This window comes from Salvelinus fontinalis, chromosome 5 (genome assembly GCF_029448725.1).
Source record: "Salvelinus fontinalis isolate EN_2023a chromosome 5, ASM2944872v1, whole genome shotgun sequence".
Taxonomy (NCBI): domain Eukaryota; kingdom Metazoa; phylum Chordata; class Actinopteri; order Salmoniformes; family Salmonidae; genus Salvelinus; species Salvelinus fontinalis.
This window is the reverse complement of record NC_074669.1, coordinates 41,542,617-41,561,220: the sequence shown is the minus strand read 5'-3', so window position 1 is coordinate 41,561,220 and position 18,604 is coordinate 41,542,617. Positions and strand designations below refer to the sequence as shown.

The 18,604-nt window shown below is 42.6% G+C and overlaps 1 protein-coding gene across 1 annotated transcript in view; it reads right to left on the bottom strand.

Annotated features, from left to right (window-relative positions):
- Positions 1 to 18,604, bottom strand: part of fam13a (family with sequence similarity 13 member A) — a gene marked incomplete at its 5' end in the record, with an annotated part of 79,771 nt that overhangs the window by 41,124 nt on the left and 20,043 nt on the right. The window contains 3 exon segments of the mRNA XM_055923430.1: positions 7,761 to 7,999; positions 13,467 to 13,553; positions 15,471 to 15,590. Coding sequence (XP_055779405.1) covers positions 7,761 to 7,999; positions 13,467 to 13,553; positions 15,471 to 15,590 — 446 coding nt within the window.

The window sequence follows — 18,604 nt, the reverse complement described above, 5'->3', positions numbered from 1 at the left end:
TGGCATGTAGCCTGTATCTAGAAGAGACCCTATGAGTGCCTACGTGATGTGGCATGTAGCCTGTATCTAGAAGAGACCCTATGAGTGCCTACGTGATGTGGCATGTAGCCTGTATCTAGAAGAGACCCTATGAGTGCCTACGTGATGTGGCATGTAGCCTGTATCTAGAAGAGACCCTATGAGTGCCTATGTGATGTGGCAAGTAGCCTGTATCTAGAAGAGACCCTATGAGCGCCTACGTGATGTGGCAAGTAGCCTGTATCTAGAAGAGACCCTATGAGCGCCTATGTGATGTGGCAAGTAGCCTGTATCTAGAAGAGACCCTATGAGTGCCTATGTGATGTGGCAAGTAGCCTGTATCTAGAAGAGACCCTATGAGTGCCTACGTGATGTGGCAAGTAGCCTGTATCTAGAAGAGACCCTATGAGTGCCTACGTGATGTGGCATGTAGCCTGTATCTAGAAGAGACCCTATGAGTGCCTACGTGATGTGGCATGTAGCCTGTATCTAGAAGAGACCCTATGAGTGCCTACGTGATGTGGCATGTAGCCTGTATCTAGAAGAGACCCTATGAGTGCCTACGTGATGTGGCATGTAGCCTGTATCTAGAAGAGACCCTATGAGTGCCTACGTGATGTGGCATGTAGCCTGTATCTAGAAGAGACCCTATGAGTGCCTATGTGATGTGGCAAGTAGCCTGTATCTAGAAGAGACCCTATGAGTGCCTATGTGATGTGGCAAGTAGCCTGTATCTAGAAGAGACCCTATGAGTGCCTATGTGATGTGGCAAGTAGCCTGTATCTAGAAGAGACCCTATGAGTGCCTACGTGATGTGGCAAGTAGCCTGTATCTAGAAGAGACCCTATGAGTGCCTATGTGATGTGGCAAGTAGCCTGTATCTAGAAGAGACCCTATGAGTGCCTATGTGATGTGGCAAGTAGCCTGTATCTAGAAGAGACCCTATGAGTGCCTATGTGATGTGGCAAGTAGCCTGTATCTAGAAGAGACCCTATGAGTGCCTATGTGATGTGGCAAGTAGCCTGTATCTAGAAGAGACCCTATGAGTGCCTACGTGATGTGGCAAGTAGCCTGTATCTAGAAGAGACCCTATGAGTGCCTACGTGATGTGGCAAGTAGCCTGTATCTAGAAGAGACCCTATGAGTGCCTATGTGATGTGGCAAGTAGCCTGTATCTAGAAGAGACCCTATGAGTGCCTACGTGATGTGGCAAGTAGCCTGTATCTAGAAGAGACCCTATGAGTGCCTATGTGATGTGGCAAGTAGCCTGTATCTAGAAGAGACCCTATGAGTGCCTATGTGATGTGGCATGTAGCCTGTATCTAGAAGAGACCCTATGAGTGCCTACGTGATGTGGCAAGTAGCCTGTATCTAGAAGAGACCCTATGAGTGCCTACGTGATGTGGCATGTAGCCTGTATCTAGAAGAGACCCTATGAGTGCCTACGTGATGTGGCATGTAGCCTGTATCTAGAAGAGACCCTATGAGTGCCTACGTGATGTGGCAAGTAGCCTAGCAGTTAAGAGCATTGGGCCAGTAACTGAAAGGTAGCTTCTTTTGAATCCCAGAGCCAACTGGGGGCAGGGGGGTTCACAAGCCTTTACTATGCTGTCTTGTGCTTCTTATTTGAGACATGAGGATGAATTGATAGGAGCCTTTGTAATGATGAAGCATCCATCCCGGTTGCTAGACAGGATCAATCTCTAAACTGTGCACAGACAGTGGGCAAACATTTCTTCACAGTCTCCCAGTGTTACAATGAGTTGATCTCTGATGATGCAATAACTCTGCAGTATCCTAGGAAACCCACTGTAGTCTACTCTCAATGAGATCTGGGACCGGTTTGTAGAAATGCAGGCAGGTTCAATGTTAAACATGAACATGTGGAGTTTGCATAGCAGTGCCACCAGCAAACTGGTATTTTCCAAACCGGTGAGAGGCCGACATGTAAAGCGAAGCCCTTATTCATGGCTCAAAACCGGCTTATATGCCGACCATCTAAGTTGACATGAGGAAAACGTAGCACAGTGAAGTGCAGATGAATCATTTGAAACAATTGATGGAAAATGTGTAATTGTAGTTGTTTTATAAGGGGAGATCTGATAAAGACTAGCATAGAAGGATGAAAAACAGAAGTAGAAAGGGGACAGAGAAGTAGAGGAGGGGCCAGTAGGGGATATCCTAGCCCAGGGGTTACAATTTGACCCCAGAGAAATCTCAACTGATAACCTAAGTACGTATCTTCCAGTGGCCTAGTTCTCACAGTTCAAGATTGAACAAAATGCAGTTCAACTCCACTAGCATTCTACCCATCTCTCAGTTGAAATCCAGTTTGATTCAGTTTGTTCCTGCTTAGTGCTGGATGCTGTACTGACACAGATACTAGCCTGACACATACCTATGGAAAGTAAGGGCAGCTTAATTTTCACATATATTTATATACAGTTCTAGTATTTGTACATAGTTTATGCTCAATGTTAGCCATCCTATACTCCACTGAAAACATGAGGCAACTAGTAGGCTTTGGGTTCCCAGGCAGTGAAGTATGCGTTTCCAAATAGGTCTGGCAATCCTTCGCTAGCTATACCAGTCTGCTGAACTTCAGCTAAAAGGTCCATCACATCATGTGACTGCCGCAATCCAACACTGTACCAGTCAGCTATTAGCATAGCTACTAGCCTATTAGCATCCCAACAAGAGACAGGGTTGCTTATGAAGGCTACGAGGGTCTCCCTGTCACCCGATCCCCAAATCGGCCATCCGATACCCCAGACTAGGGTATTTTTAAGGTGTCGGAAAGATCCTCCGATAGATTTACTGTCCCTATGAAGTGCATGGCGAGGAAAGCTGTAGCCACTCAATGGGAAAGCACCTGTTGCTAGGGATAATTAGGTAATGATATTTATTTGACATTTATTTAGATGGAAATCTCTTTAGATGCACAATGTCATTTTGAAGAGTGTCCAGATGAAAATGAACTAAAACAAACAATACTTAGTAACAAAATAATATAGCAACTACTGTCCTTTAACAATAACATTGAAATAATAATAAATAATTATAGTAAAAAAGCCCTCTAGAAAGTCCCATTTTACAACCTAAAAAGGAAGTGTTGATTTGTCATAGATTATCTGTCAAACATTTTACTAAGGTTGTGTCTTGTTGATTAAAAAAAATATACACTGTACAGTTGAAGTCGGAAGTTTACATACACTTAGGTTAGAGTCATTAAAACTCGTTTTTCAACCACTCCACAAATGTCTTGTTAATAAACTATAGTTTTGGCAAGTCGGTTAGGACATCTACTTTATGCATGACACAAGTAATTTTTCCAACAATTGTTTACAGACAGATTATTTCACATATAATTCACTGTATCACAATTCCAGTGGGTCAGAAGTTTACATACATTAAGTTGACTGTGCCTTTAAACAGCTTGAAAAATTCCAGAAAATGATATCATGGCTTTAGAAGCTTCTGATAAGCAAATTTACATAATTTGAGTCAATTGGAGGTGTACCTGTGGATGTATTTCAAGGCCTACCTTCAAACTCAGTGCCTCTTTGCTTGACATCATGGGAAAATGAAAAGAAATCAGCCAAGACCTCAGAATTTTTTCCCCAAATGCCTGAAGGTACCACGTTCATCTGTACAAACAATTGCAAGCAAGTATAAACACCATGGGACCATGCAGCCGTCATACCGCTCAGGAAGGAGACGCGCTCTGTCTCCTAGAGATGAACATACTTTGGTGCGAAAAATGCAAATCAATCCCAGAACAACGGCAAAGGACCTTGTGAAGATGCTGGAGGAAACAGGTGCAAAAGTATCTATATCCACAGTAAAACGAGTCCTATATTGACATAACCTGAAAGGCCGCTCAGCAAGAAAGAAGCCACTGCTCCAAAACCGCCATAAAAAAGCCAGACTACAGTTTACAATCGTACTTTTTGGAGAAATGTCCTCTGGTCTGATGAAACAAAAATAAAACTGTTTGGCCATAATGACCATCGTTAAGTTTGGAGGAAAAAGGGGGATGCTTGCAAGCCAAAGAACACCATCCCAACCGTGAAGCACGGGGGTGGCAGCATCATGTTGTGGGGGTGCTTTGCTGCAAGAGGGACTGGTGCACTTCACAAAATAGATGGTATCATGAGGCAGGAAAAGAATGTGGATTTATTGAAGCAACATCTCAAGACATCAGTCAGGAAGTTAAAGCTTGGTGTACCTGTGGATGACCCCAAGCATACTGTGGATGACAACAAAAAATGACCCCAAGCATACTTCCAAAGTTGTGGCAAAATGGCTTAAGGACAACAAAGTCAAGGTATTGGAGTGGCCATCACAAAGCCCTGACCTCAATCCTATAGAAAATTTGTGGGCAGAACTGAAAAAGAGTGTGCAAGCAAGGAGGCCTTACAAACCTGACCCAAGTTATTGTGGGAAGCTTGTGGAAGGCTACCCGAAACATTTGACCCAAGTTTAACAATTTAAAGGCAATGCTACCAAATACTAGTTGAGTGTATGTAAACTTCTGACCAACTGGGAATGTGATGAAAGAGATAAAAGTTTAAATAAATAATTTTCTATACTATTATTCTGACATTTCACATTAAAATAAAGTGGTGATCCTAACTAACCTAAGACAGAGAATTTCTACTAGGATTAAAAGTCAGGAATTGTGAAAAACTGAGTTTAAATGTATTTGGCTAAGGTGTATGTAAACTTCCGACTTCAACTGTATATACACTTCTTCTATTACGGAGTATTGGGGTATGGCCAGGCACTCCTAATGCATGTTTTCAAAGACAGTTTCAGGCTTTACCTGAAGATATTTTTTAGACGCTGTTATCTTATCTATTTAAAGGCAGTAAAAGATACAACAAATACTGCAAAGTCCACAACTTCCACATATGCATTTATACTGTATTTGCGTGTGTTTGCGTGCATGCACACGTGTGCTTGTGTCCAGATCAACTACTAGAGAGCTGTACTACACAAGCTGTAACATAACACAGCCTCGTATCGGTTCAGTTTAGCATACGTTACCTTGTTCATACTATTTAGTTTGCTTAGCAAACATGTTCTATTTGCTCCTGCGAGATGAGCTCTGCTTTCCTTTTCCTAGCTGATACTTAGTATTGAATATCTAGTGAGAATATTTATTTCTTACAAGCCCTGTGTCAGAGGTCCTCTTCCAAGTAACACCACACAACATGAGGCCTGTATTCAGCAGTTGCCACTTTCCACTGAGCCATTTATTAATTGTGAATAAACATTGAATAAATATATATTTGGGATCCCGAGTGGCGCAGCGGTCTAAAGCACTGCATCTCAGTGTTGAAGGCATCACTACAGACCCTGGTTCGATTCCAGGCTGTATCACAAACAGCCGTGAATGGGAGTCCCATAGGGGGGCGAACAATTGTCCCAGCGTAGTCCAGGTTAGGGTGTGGCTGGGGTAGGGTGTGGCCGTCATTGTAAATAAGAATTTGTTCTTAACTGACTTGCCTAGTTAAATAAAGGTTAAATAAGCAATACCTAATTAAACAAACTTGATTTTATGCATGCCCAATATGACCAGGCCAATATTTTGTCTTTTACATTAACAACTACCTGCAGGAAGCTTATTGTTTGATTGATTGATTGACTAAGCCCTCCACAGACAAAAGCTCCATCTTAAATCTTACATCATAGTGACTGCATGCCATGCACTGAGGACAAGGCTATCTTGTTTACGAGCAACTGAACACTGGGTGTGCTAGCTAGCGATAGCGCTAGACTAATGCTAACATCAACCCTAAGGAGGCCTCAACAACCAACCAACACAGCTGTACACGTTATTTTGCAGACATGCTATTCCCAGACTGGGGACACTTGATCCAGACAGGGTCCAGTTTCAGCCAACTTATAATAAATATGTTTAGATGCCATTGGGATGCCACAGGAGCCTTGCGACCAAGATCGGCTCCCGACTTTTTAGATCCCAAATGGCAGCTGGCTGTTCTGAGTTCCGCACAATCACCCTACAATGATGGGAACGTCTCACCCTACATTACTCATCTCATATGTATATACTGTACTCTATATCATCTACTGCATCTTGCCTATGCCGTTCTGTACCATCACTCATTCATATATTTGTATGTACATATTCTTCATTCCTTTACACTTGTGTGTATAAGGTAGTTGTTGTGAAATTGTTAGGTTAGATTACTCGTTGGTTATTACTGCATTGTCAGAACTAGAAGCACAAGCATTTCGCTACACTCACATTAACATCTGCTAACCATGTGTATGTGACAAATAAAATTTGATTTGATTTGATTTAAGATATTTACAACTAGTCTCTCGTACTGTGTTATTACACAGGGTTACTGGTATGTACCTCTAAACTCAACTCATACTGTACTATTACATACTGAAAATAATAATAACCATTTCTATAGCTCTTTCAATACAAGTAACAAAGTGTTTCTCATCATAAAAGTACTAAAAAATAAACAAAGACAGGAGGAAGGAGAACAAAACAAGACAGCTAATTTGAATCACACATTCAAATCATACATTAAAAGCATCTTTTTCAAAATTGTGTCTTCAGTAGGGATTTAAAAAGAGGCACTGAATCTGCAAGTTTGATCTCCTCCGACAGACCCTTCCAAAGTCTAGGGGCCCTTGGAAAATGTTTGGTCTCCTTTCGTTTTCAACCTAGACTTTGGAATGAGGATCTCAGGCTACGTCCCGGCTCGTAGTGAGATAAAAGATCAGAGATATAGGACGGGGCTAAACCAAGCCTTAAACATGATTGCTAGAATCTGGGTTCCAGCAAGGCGGGGGCCAAATAAAATAACATCGGATTTCTTCTCATTGAGCTGGAGAAAATTGTCAGACATCCAACATTTGATGTAATAGTGCATGTATGTATTGTAATAACATGTAACTCAATGTTTACTATAATGTTTGTGCTTAGTTATCATATAACCTATGACCCCCACAAATGATAATCATAAAAGTCTGTTTTTAAGATCGTTGCAGATAGATTGATATACTTTAAGTGACTCCCATAAAATCATAAAAGCTGTGTTAGCAAACTAGGCTATACTTCCGATGTCTTGGCTGACAACCAGGACCTGCAAGCTGTGTTAGCAAACTAGGCTATACTTCCGATGTCTTGGCTGACAACCAGGACCTGCAAGCTGTGTTAGCAAACTAGGCTATACTTCAGAAGTCTTGGCTGACAACCAGGACCTGCAAGCTGTGTTAGCAAACTAGGCTATACTTCAGAAGTCTTGGCTGACAACCAGGACCTGCAAGCTGTGTTTCTTCTCTGCTATGAGGCAAACTTTAATTATTCAGGGAAGAGGTGCTACATGGACTACTGAACCACCAATACCATATGCACTGGAACACAGAGGTAAAAATACTAAAGAGTTTGTTTTATTATAAAAGAATAAGCGTTTTACATACATTTTTCTGCACTTTTTCTGCATTCGTAGCATTTTATTATGCATTTAATAAAAATAATCAGCTACCTAATATAACCTCTTTCCATTGACAATGTGCCTCACCCCACTCTCTTAATAAGATTTCACATTCGTGGAATTTTTTAAATCTCAGACATCCTATTGTGCTCCTGAATGAATACAAACATCATGAATTACTAACCTGTTAAAGACTACCTATTTGTAACTTTCCACCATACGGCCCCAAAATAACTGTCTGTTACTACACTACACACTGACCTGTTCAGGACCTCCATGGTCTTGACTGCGCTGACGTCCCAGGCGTCCGTGGCTGGTCCCTGAGGGTCCTGTGGGGCCCCCGGTGGGGTCAGCTCCATCCTCTCAGGGCTGGGGCTCCTCGCCTCCGGAGCCAGGGGAACGGGAAGGACCAGGGGCCTCACAGAGGGCAGCCCAGGAGAGAGACTGGGAAGGGGCACAGCTCGGAGCACCGTCGCTGTCTCGCGCTTTACTTTCCTCACCTGTGGAAAGAGACAAGGAGAATGAAGGATGGGTGAGGCGGGTGGATTCCCTGTAATACCAGAGCCCCGTGTGTAAAGCCAGAGATGTAAACGATACCTGCCTCAGCATACTGTCACAGGGGCAATCAGATCAGCTGTGCTGACCTTTAGTCGGGTTACTACAGAATAAAACATGCATTGGAGGATAGGCTATGTACAGTAGAGACATGGAGGTTGGCTAATAAAAGAACAAATGAAGGGGGAAGGTTAGCCTTAAACTGGGTTGTATTCATTTGGGCACACCATAACAAAACAAAACATTTCAAAACATTTGGTGTTCAATGCAAATCGCTTATTGGAAAGGTTTAGATAGTAAGTACCCATTTGGCCTGTTTGCTTCTGTTTCATGCCTAGTGAATACGACCCTGTGGAAATGAAAAGGGTTAAACTCCTCTTTCTCTTACCGTGCTGACTCCTAGGGGGTATAGCTGGCGGTAGCCTGTCGTATCTACGGTGTACCTAAAGCACCTCATCCGTACCACTGCTATGTCACGCCGACCTTTCTTCATGTCGACGGTGTGTGCACCACTAGGCTATACTGTTTCAGTTCTACAAAGGTGCGCTAGCTACATCTAATGCATATAACTGAGAGGTGTGTATTTGGGGGTAAGAGAAAAGTGTGAATGAGAAACGTGAAGTTATTCAGATGTTAGCAGTCCACTGTGTCGTAAGCCTAATGGGTCTGAAGCCTACAGCTCAACTATTGATCAAAGGCACAATAACCAATCCCCACAGGGTTTGGCTCTGGACAAAAGCCAATGCTAAAGCATTTAATGATGAGTAATGGAAGCACTTTATCAGTGAGCCACATTTATCAATGGAACATCCAGTCAGGGCTGGATTCGTTGTTTTTTTCTGTTACTAGGAGAGCCATGGAAAAGGTCTAGTAGTTGATGTTTTTCCGTTACAGAACAGTTTGAAAAGCTTCTAAGCCTAAGGGACTAGATGTTGCACTTCAACAACAGATGTCAGGAGTTAAGTGATGTTTTTGGCTTAATGTGGGGGGCGGTGCATCCAGAACGCCAGAGGGTGAGGGGGGGTATTGACCCCTCCACTACTAGAAACACAACTTCCAATCTCTTAAAGCACCTGCAAAGGCAACACGACCAACACACAACTCATTGCGAAAGACCCCTTGAGACCTGACCAGTGCTGCTGAAGATGACTGTAGGCCTACCTCAACCAAGGATTGATTTTTATGTATACAACGTAACGTTGACATTGTTTACACTGAGTGAGGATGCACAACGTTTTGAGGTGTAATGCAAAAGCAATATATCGAGTATTATAAAGTGAGTGGTTCGAGCACTGAATGCTGATTGGCTGACATCATTTATTTTTACTGCTCTAATTACGTTGGTAACCAGTTTATAATAGCAATAAGGCACCTCGAAGGTTTGTGGTATATGGCCAATATACCACGGCTAAGGGCTGTATCCAGGCACTCCACGTTGCATCATGCTTAAGAACAGCCCTTAGCCGTGGTATATTGGCCATATAACACACCTCCTCGTGTAACTAATTACTTTTCCCAGGGAGTAATAAGTAATTTGTTATTGTTGAAAGAAGTAACGAGTAACAGTGAATATATTACTTATTTTTTTCAAATGACCCCAACACTGGTGACGTCAGGAAGTGGCTGATCAGGAGAACTATGAGTAAATAAACGCCATTCTGTCACCAAGAAAGACAAACTGGCAGTACGACAATGTGTTAATGACAGACTTTTTAGGCTAAACAGTTTATTATTGTCCAATTGACCAAAGAGGAGGTGACCTCATTTGAAAACAATGGCTTAACAATTACAAGTTGGATCAAAAATCCAAAACACACCAAATGCTGCAAAAGAAATAACAACAATCTGTGATTTGACGAGGTACCCTCCGTTCTGGAGTCACGCACAACCACCTGTGAAAACATGCCTTTTAAATCACCAAAACTACCTTTAGTTGTAGAGGCAGAGGCAGCGGTGTTGACAGACCAGTTGTCTAACCTCTTTTGTTGGAATGAGAGACATACCTGTTAATGTGTTGTAGGCCTTGTGAAGAACAACACCCACTTGGCTGAGACTCTCATCACAACACAATGATCCAAAAACACAAGCTATTATTTATAGCAGCAAAAAGGCTTTCACATAAATACCGGAAAAGGAGTGACATTAAAATTCCAATACCGCTGTTACCATAACAACAGAATGTTTGCTTACGTTTTGAAATGTAAATATAAATAAGAGCACAAGCAAAATAGACTACAGCAGTTGAATGATAATGTCACCATGGACTTTTTTTTAGTCCCAGCTAAAATGGGGAAAGTCACTTGAACTCACTACAGGAGTGTTCACTGTGTTGGGTAACGTGGTACATACAACAACAGGTGAACAGGTTCAGATATACTACATCATAAACATATTTAGGGCCCTCTGACCGATGGTGGCAATTACTCATCTCACGTTTCCCAACACTAGACCAGAGCCTTCGACAGATAAGCTGAGTTTACAGCCAGGCTCTACGGAGACATAAATACATATAAACTGAGACGAATTTATGCAAAATGGAAACGCTAAGATTCGATTCATCGATTCCATATGTCACAGCCCCTCTCAGTTGCACACGACAGATTTATATAGACATGCCAAACTACAGTGTCACACTAAGGCCCCAAATGTGTGTGTGAGTGTGTGCTTACTGCACAATACCTACATCTGAATGACTCTCAGCGGAATAGCCGTACCAATGGCTTTTCAACTATAGTTCCCCCTCCCACCATAAAGTAAAATGACCAGTAGCAAGCCAGCTAGCTAACTTATCTACACGCCATATCTTTGTTAGGTTATATATTTAAACAAGACCGTCATCCAAGGCCATCATGGGTAAATATCCCAGATAAGCATGCATTGATTTTATTAGGCTGCAGATTCAATTACAGTATACCGTATATGTCTACAAAACTGTAACTAAAACTGATCATTTATAAGAAAGCCGTTTATAAAAGGAACCCCATGGTGAATTACAGGATATGACTATATTTATTATGTAGTGGGAAGTCATGTGCTTTATGTGACTGCATCAACATTAAATGAAAGGTAAATTCCCTTCATTTTCCATCAACATGAAACTAAAGGGGAGTTCCCGCCATTCTAAATGCCATTGAATTGTTATATTTACTGCTATCATTTGAATTACAATTGATATTAACAAGTTTGTTTTATCTAGGGCCATATTATTTCAAAGGTCAACTGGCGATCTAACATTTCCTGGAACGCTATCAAAGCTAACGTCACCGAAATGGCTCAAAATCTAATGAACAAGCAAACAAAACCAACGTGTTTGTCAACAACAATATTATCAAGGAGCAACAACAATGTAGTACGCTAGATTAGATCCTGCTAGCGATGCTAAATATGAGCCCAATGCACAGGGATTTTACTGGCTCATTTAACATGTCATTTTAGTCATTTAGCAGATGCTCTTATCCAGAGCAACTTACGTGCGTGCATACATTTTCATTCTTTTTTCATACAGGTCCCCCGTGGGAATCGAACCCACTACCCTGGCGTTGCAAGTGCCATGCTCAACCAACTGAGCAACATGAGTCCTGGGGACTCTGCCAGGGATACGCCAACAAAAAACGTCCCTCGTCAGAAATAACTTGTCTTATTTTTCACACCATGCTACGCTAATCCCATTGTTAGCTCAATCAGCATTTCTTAATCTCTTCTCTGGCTTCTGTCTGGATATGAAAGAATATCCTATGGGCTAACTCTGATAATTCTTTTATAGCCTTAGACAAACAATACATTCAGCTAGTGTATGTAGGTCTATGAGTCACAACAATAGAATTTGAATTTAATTCCATTCTAAGTCAAGGGTTACAACTTTATGAAATATCTAAGAACGGAAGCCGGTTGGTGAAGGCTATTGGGCTGTCTGCATCATAATGCCACAGGGAGGGCAGGAGGGCATATAGCCTGCGTAGCTCCTGTGTGTCATTGTGAATTAGCTTGATTGTTGTTGTGTTGTGGCTCATCTGGCTTCCTCTCATTGATTTACCTTATCAAATCAAGTCATGTGAGCGAGTGGCTTGATCAGAGCCATCACTATCAGAAGCCCACGATCAGGGCCGGCTCCAGGCATAAGCGTTCGCTTAGGGACCCGACCTTTACAAATATGAGTCGGGGTCTCAACTTACTGTTAGGAGTTAAAATACACAAGGGGCAAGTTTGAAATTTGGTTGTGGATCAGCAGTTTTTCTCTTGTTTTGTCAGTCACTGACTGTCACTTAATCAGTTAACAATTTTTAGATTGTTAAGTTAGTCTAGTCAGTTATCTAAACTTGTAGTAATCATGGCTTAATACCAACCGTGGACACAGAGTCTCCATTGATTTTGTTAGTCACTCTCACATCACAAGTCATGGCAAAATGATTACAACTGCAGAACACTTGCTTTAAAACGGCAACATCTCTCTACACCCCATGGCAAAATGAGTAGGAAATGTACTTTCAGATGTACGTTTTTCTATCCACCGTCAGGAGGGGGCCCCACTAAAATGTTTTGCCCGCCTGGTGGTGGGGGGGGGGGGGGCGCCTTGCCCACGACTGACCCTTGATGGGTTTAATACAAAGCAGGATCAATGAGTTAGCCAGCTAACTTGCCTAAATATTCTGAAATAACTTTGTATTTGTTTTTTTAAAGATAAACTTGAAATAATAATATTTTTAAATCCTTAAAGTTTTGTGAAAATTCCCAAACAATAATGGATTCTTAAAGCAGGTAAATAAATATATTTTACAGCTTGATGTATCTTCTTGTGCCTGTATGTGTATTCCCATTATATGTGATTTTCTTCTCCTCAACTTTCTCTTCTCCTCAAGCACTTGAGACACATCAAAGGGTAGTCTAGACTCATTAAACATGGTCTAATTGGCTCAACAACCAAAAACACATCTAAGTTGAACTTTCTAAATGCAGCAGAAAATCTATTGTTATTTCTGATTGTTTATCAAAGTCATCAAACTGTGCATGTGCACAGCGCGCGTACAGGCGTGTGTGTGTGTGTGTGTGTGTGTTTAGGGGAGATGCAAATACAGCCACAACATTGACAACATTAGGTAGTTTGTGGCATCAGAGTCCGTATCCACAAAGCCTCAGAGTAGGAGTGCTGATCTCGGATCAGTTTCGCCTTTTAGCTCATAATGAATAAGACAATATGGACAGATGGGGATCCGATCCTAGATCAGCAATCCTACTCTGAACCAGAGCTAACCCACCATATATCAGATATAATCGATAACACATGTCTGTATTGCCATGGTTACGGTGCAATTATAAGGATTGCATGTCTATTTTAGGATAGTGCAATCTTAAGGCAATCAAATAAACATTGTTTATGTTTTTCAGAGAGAACAAGTCGATATCTATTCACTGTACCTTCTTTTTCCTTGGAGTTATGATTGGATTTTCATTGGATTGTTCTTTTGATGACTTCGTGTCCTCTGGTGGACTGTTGGATGCAGCCTGGAAACATAGAGGAGTGACAAAGTACATATCATATCATTCATATAACATGACGTATTTTTCTGTCAATAACTTACAGTCGTTTATGCATCGAGTCACATCACAGTGCATGTGACTGCCGGGGCATATTAATACATGGGCTACTAACAATATAACTATGGGTTGGGATTCGACCAATTGCTCAAATGCAATATGACTTTGTGAATATAGGATGACTGCTGCAATAAACAGCTATGAGTGATCACTGTGTATCAGTCATTTCAACATATACTACATTGGATACCATATCTGTAGTATCCTCACGTGTTGACCTGGAGTAGCATGTATCACAGCTGTAACATGTATCACAGCTGTAACATGTATCACAATCACAGCTGTAGCATGTATCACAGCTGTAGCATGTATCACAGCTGTAACATGTATCACAATCACAGGTGTAGCATGTATCACAGCTGTAGCATGTATCACAGCTGTAGCATGTCTCACAGCTGTAGCATGTCTCACAGCTGTAGCATGTCTCACAGCTGTAGCATGTATCACAGCTGTAGCATGTATCACAGCTGTAGCATGTATCACAGCTGTAGCATGTATCACAGCTGTAGCATGTATCACAATCACAGCTGTAGCATGTATCACAATCACAGCTGTAACATGTATCACAGCTGTAGCATGTATCACAGCTGTAACATGTATCACAGCTGTAGCATGTATCACAGCTGTAGCATGTATCACAGCTGTAGCATGTATCACAGCTGTAGCATGTATCACAGCTGTAGCATGTATCACAGCTGTAGCATGTATCACAGCTGTAACATGTATCACAGCTGTAGCATGTATCACAGCTGTAGCATGTATCACAGCTGTAGCATGTATCACAGCTGTAGCATGTATCACAGCTGTAGCATGTATCACAGCTGTAACATGTATCACAGCTGTAACATGTATCACAGCTGTAGCATGTATCACAGCTGTAGCATGTATCACAGCTGTAGCATGTATCACAGCTGTAGCATGTATCACAGCTGTAGCATGTATCACAGCTGTAACATGTATCACAGCTGTAACATGTATCACAATCACAGCTGTAACATGTATCACAGCTGTAGCATGTATCACAGCTGTAGCATGTATCACAGCTGTAGCATGTATCACAGCTGTAGCATGTATCACAGCTGTAGCATGTATCACAGCTGTAACATGTATCACAGCTGTAGCATGTATCACAGCTGTAGCATGTATCACAGCTGTAACATGTATCACAGCTGTAGCATGTATCACAGCTGAAACTATCCCTATGAAAATATGATGCAGGAACTTGCATATGCATGTATAGGTGTGACGAAATCGGTTTATTTTTACGTTTCAAAACCATGTCTAATTGACTACGTCATGTGACCACATTGTTGGTGTTCAAAGTACCATGTTGGGGATTTCTTAGTTAAAAGTACTCTGTTAGGGGAATTCTACATTGTTGAGGAATTCTTAGTAAAAAGTACTCTGTTAGGGGAATTCTACACTGTTGAGGATTTCTTAGAGACGTAGTTCATGCAGGTTAACACTGAGCATCCTACATGTGTACATTGGGCATAGGGAGACAGCCTGCACTCTCATCCTGACACAAACACATACCTAAACCAGTGGAGGCTGCTGAGGGGAGGACGGCTCATAATAATGGCTAGAACGGAGCCAATGGAACGCAATCAAACCATTCCACTTATTTCGCTCCAGCCATTACCACCAGCCCGTCCTCCCCAATTAAGGGGCCACCAACCTCCTGTGACCTAAACATTGTGTTCCATGGCAGGTGCACACATGCAAACTAAAACAAGTATGCACTAGGCAGGCAGCACGTACCCCTCATACAGATACCTAAGCATTGTATTCCATGGCAGAGGCACATAAAACACACACACACACCTTTTTCTTTCTGGGAACTGGAATAGGTGTCTTTAGAGTGTGTGTGGGAGTGCTTGGTGTGGTTCCGGGTGTTTTCGGTGACTCAGTATCTGTCCTATTCACCGGGGTCTCCTTGGCCTCCTGGGAAAAAGACAACAACAAAAATAAGTTTCACACACAATCCACCTATTGACCACTATAGAGCGGCAGGTCCAGCGAAGCAGCATGAGTTACTGTAGGCTTTTATTCCTTTTGTTATTGAAGGTACACCGTTGCCTCATCGAAGGGTGTGAAATATCATGCCAGCTATACATTCCAGAACAGACTTTAGATTAACATTTCTGTTGGGGCCAAGGTTTGGAATTGGAGAGTGAAAATCATTTGACAAGGTACAAATGTCTTCTGACTTAAATTCCCAATGATTCGCAGTGCTAGCTGCGCCACCGGAGTCTCTGGGTTCGCGCCCAGGCTCTGTCGCAGCCGGCCGCGACCGGGAGGTCCGTGTGGCCACGCACAATTTTGGCATAGCGTCGTCCGGGTTAGGGAGGGTTTGGCCGGTAGGGATATCCTTGTCTCATCGCGCTCCAGCGACTCCTGTGGCGGGCCGGGCGCAGTGCGCGCTAACCAAGGGGGCCAGGTGCACGGTGTTTCCTCCGACACACTGGTGCGGCTGGCTTCCGGATTGGAGGCGCGCTGTGTTAAAGAAGCAGTGCGGCTTGGTTGGGTTGTGCTTCGGAGGACGCATGGCTTTCGACCTTCGTCTCTCCCGAGCCCGTACGGGAGTTGTAGCGATGAGACAAAATAGTAATTACTAGCGATTGGATACCACGAAAATTGGGGAGAAAAGGGGCTAAAAAAAAAATAATAAAAAAAAATTCCCAATGATTTTGCAGTGGTGAGTTCTCAGAGTGATTAACACGTCTCATAGCAGTGTGTGTTCTACCTCCCACACAACAGTCTGTTCTACTTCCCTCACAACAGTGTGTTCTACCTCCCACACAACAGTGTGTTCTACCTCCCACACAACAGTGTGTTCTACCTCCCACACAACAGTGTGTTCTACCTCCCACACAACAGTGTGTTCTACCTCCCACACAACAGTGTGTTCTACCTCCCACACAACAGTGTGTTCTACTTCCCACACAACAGTGTGTTCTACCTCCCACACAACAGTGTGTTCTACCTCCCACACAACAGTGTGTTCTACCTCCCACACAACAGTGTGTTCTACCTCCCACACAACAGTGTGTTCTACCTCCCACACAACAGTGTGTTCTACCTCCCACACAACAGTGTGTTCTACCTCCCACACAACAGTGTGTTCTACCTCCCACACAACAGTGTGTTCTACCTCCCTCACAACAGTGTGTTCTACCTCCCTCACAACAGTGTGTTCTACCTCCCACACAACAGTGTGTTTTACCTCCCTCACAACAGTGTTTTACCTCCCTCACAACAGTGTGTTCTACCTCCCTCACAACAGTGTGTTCTACCTCCCTCACAACAGTGTGTTCTACCTCCCTCACAACAGTGTCCAGAACAGATGAGACAGGTCAAATGTGCTGTGCTGCCTGACCTTAAACTCTAACCCCAACCCCTCCACCCAAACACCCCCATGGTCAACTCACACCCCCCTCTTTCTTACAGTAAGAGGACAGGAGCACCTGTAACCATGACTACGTGCGGAGAAAAGCAATGAGGGACATATGGGAGGTCAATGGTCAAAAAGCAGCCTCAGGAGGTGTAGCCCTGCGTGTAAGGAGGTCCCAATAGGAGCTGGTCAGGCAGAGGGATATCCCACAGGTCAGCAGCCAACTGGGGTCTCGGGTGTTGTGAGGCCCCTAAGGCCCCCCGAGGCCCCTGGCTGCTACAGACATTTACAGCACTTGGCAGAACTAGAGATATCTTCACGTGAGGCCACCACACACACAACATGCAATGATAAATACACTCAGCACTTCCTTTGAGGGCTGACTGACCAAATGACCACTTTGTCCTTTATGTAGAAAGTGATTGAGAAACTCAAAATGGAACTCATGATAAAGTGCTACTTCATGGAATTAAGGTATGTTTGAGACATACTCTTAAAATAAAGCATTTATGAAGTCATGTATAGTACGTCTGGGGTAACAGTGTTAGTCAAGTAACCAGACGCTTGTACTGTACCAGTGAAAAGTTTGGACATACCTACTCATTCAAGGGTTTTTATTTATTTTTACTATTTTCTACATTGTAGAATAATAGTGAAGACATCAACACTATGAAATAGCACATATGGAATTACATAGTAACTAAAAAGTGTTAAACATATCAAAATATATTATATTTGAGATTCTTCAAAGTAGCCACCCTTTGCCTTGATAACAGCGTTGTCAAGGTAGTCACAAGGTAGTCACCTGGAATGCATTTCAATTAACAGGTGTGCCTTGTTAAAAGTTAATTTGTGGAATTTATTTCCTTCTTAATGCATTTGAGCCAGTCAGTTGTGTTGTGACAAGGTAGGGGTGATATGCAGAAGATAGCCCTATTTGGTAAAAGACCAAGTCCATATTATGGAAAGAACAGCTCAAATAAGCAAAGAGAAACAACAGTCCGTTACTTTAAGACATGAAGGTCACTCAATCTGGAAAATTTCAAGAACTTTGAAAGTTTCTTCAAGTGCAGGCGCAAAAATCATCAAGCGCTATGATGAAACTGGCTCTCATGAGGACCACCACAGGAAAGGAAGACACAGAATTACCTCTGCTGCAGAGGAACAGTTCATTAAAGTTAACTGCACCTCAGATTGCAGCCCAAATAAATGCTTCAGAGGAGTCTGCGTGAATCAGGCCTTCATGGTCAAATTGCTGCAAAGAAACCACTACTAAAGGACACCAATAAGAAGAAGAGACTTGCTTGGACCAAGAAACACAAGCAAGGGACATTAGAGCAAGGGGGATTAGACCGCTGGAAATCTGTCCTTTGGTCTGACGAGTCCAAATTTGAGATTTTTGGTTCCAACCGCCATGTCTTTGTGAGACACAGAGTAGGTGAACGGATTATCTCCACATGTGTGGTTCCCACCGTGAAGAATGGAGGAGGTGTGATGGTGTGGGGGTGCTCTGCCGGTGACACTGTCTGTGATTTATTTAGAATTCAAGGCACACTTAACCAGC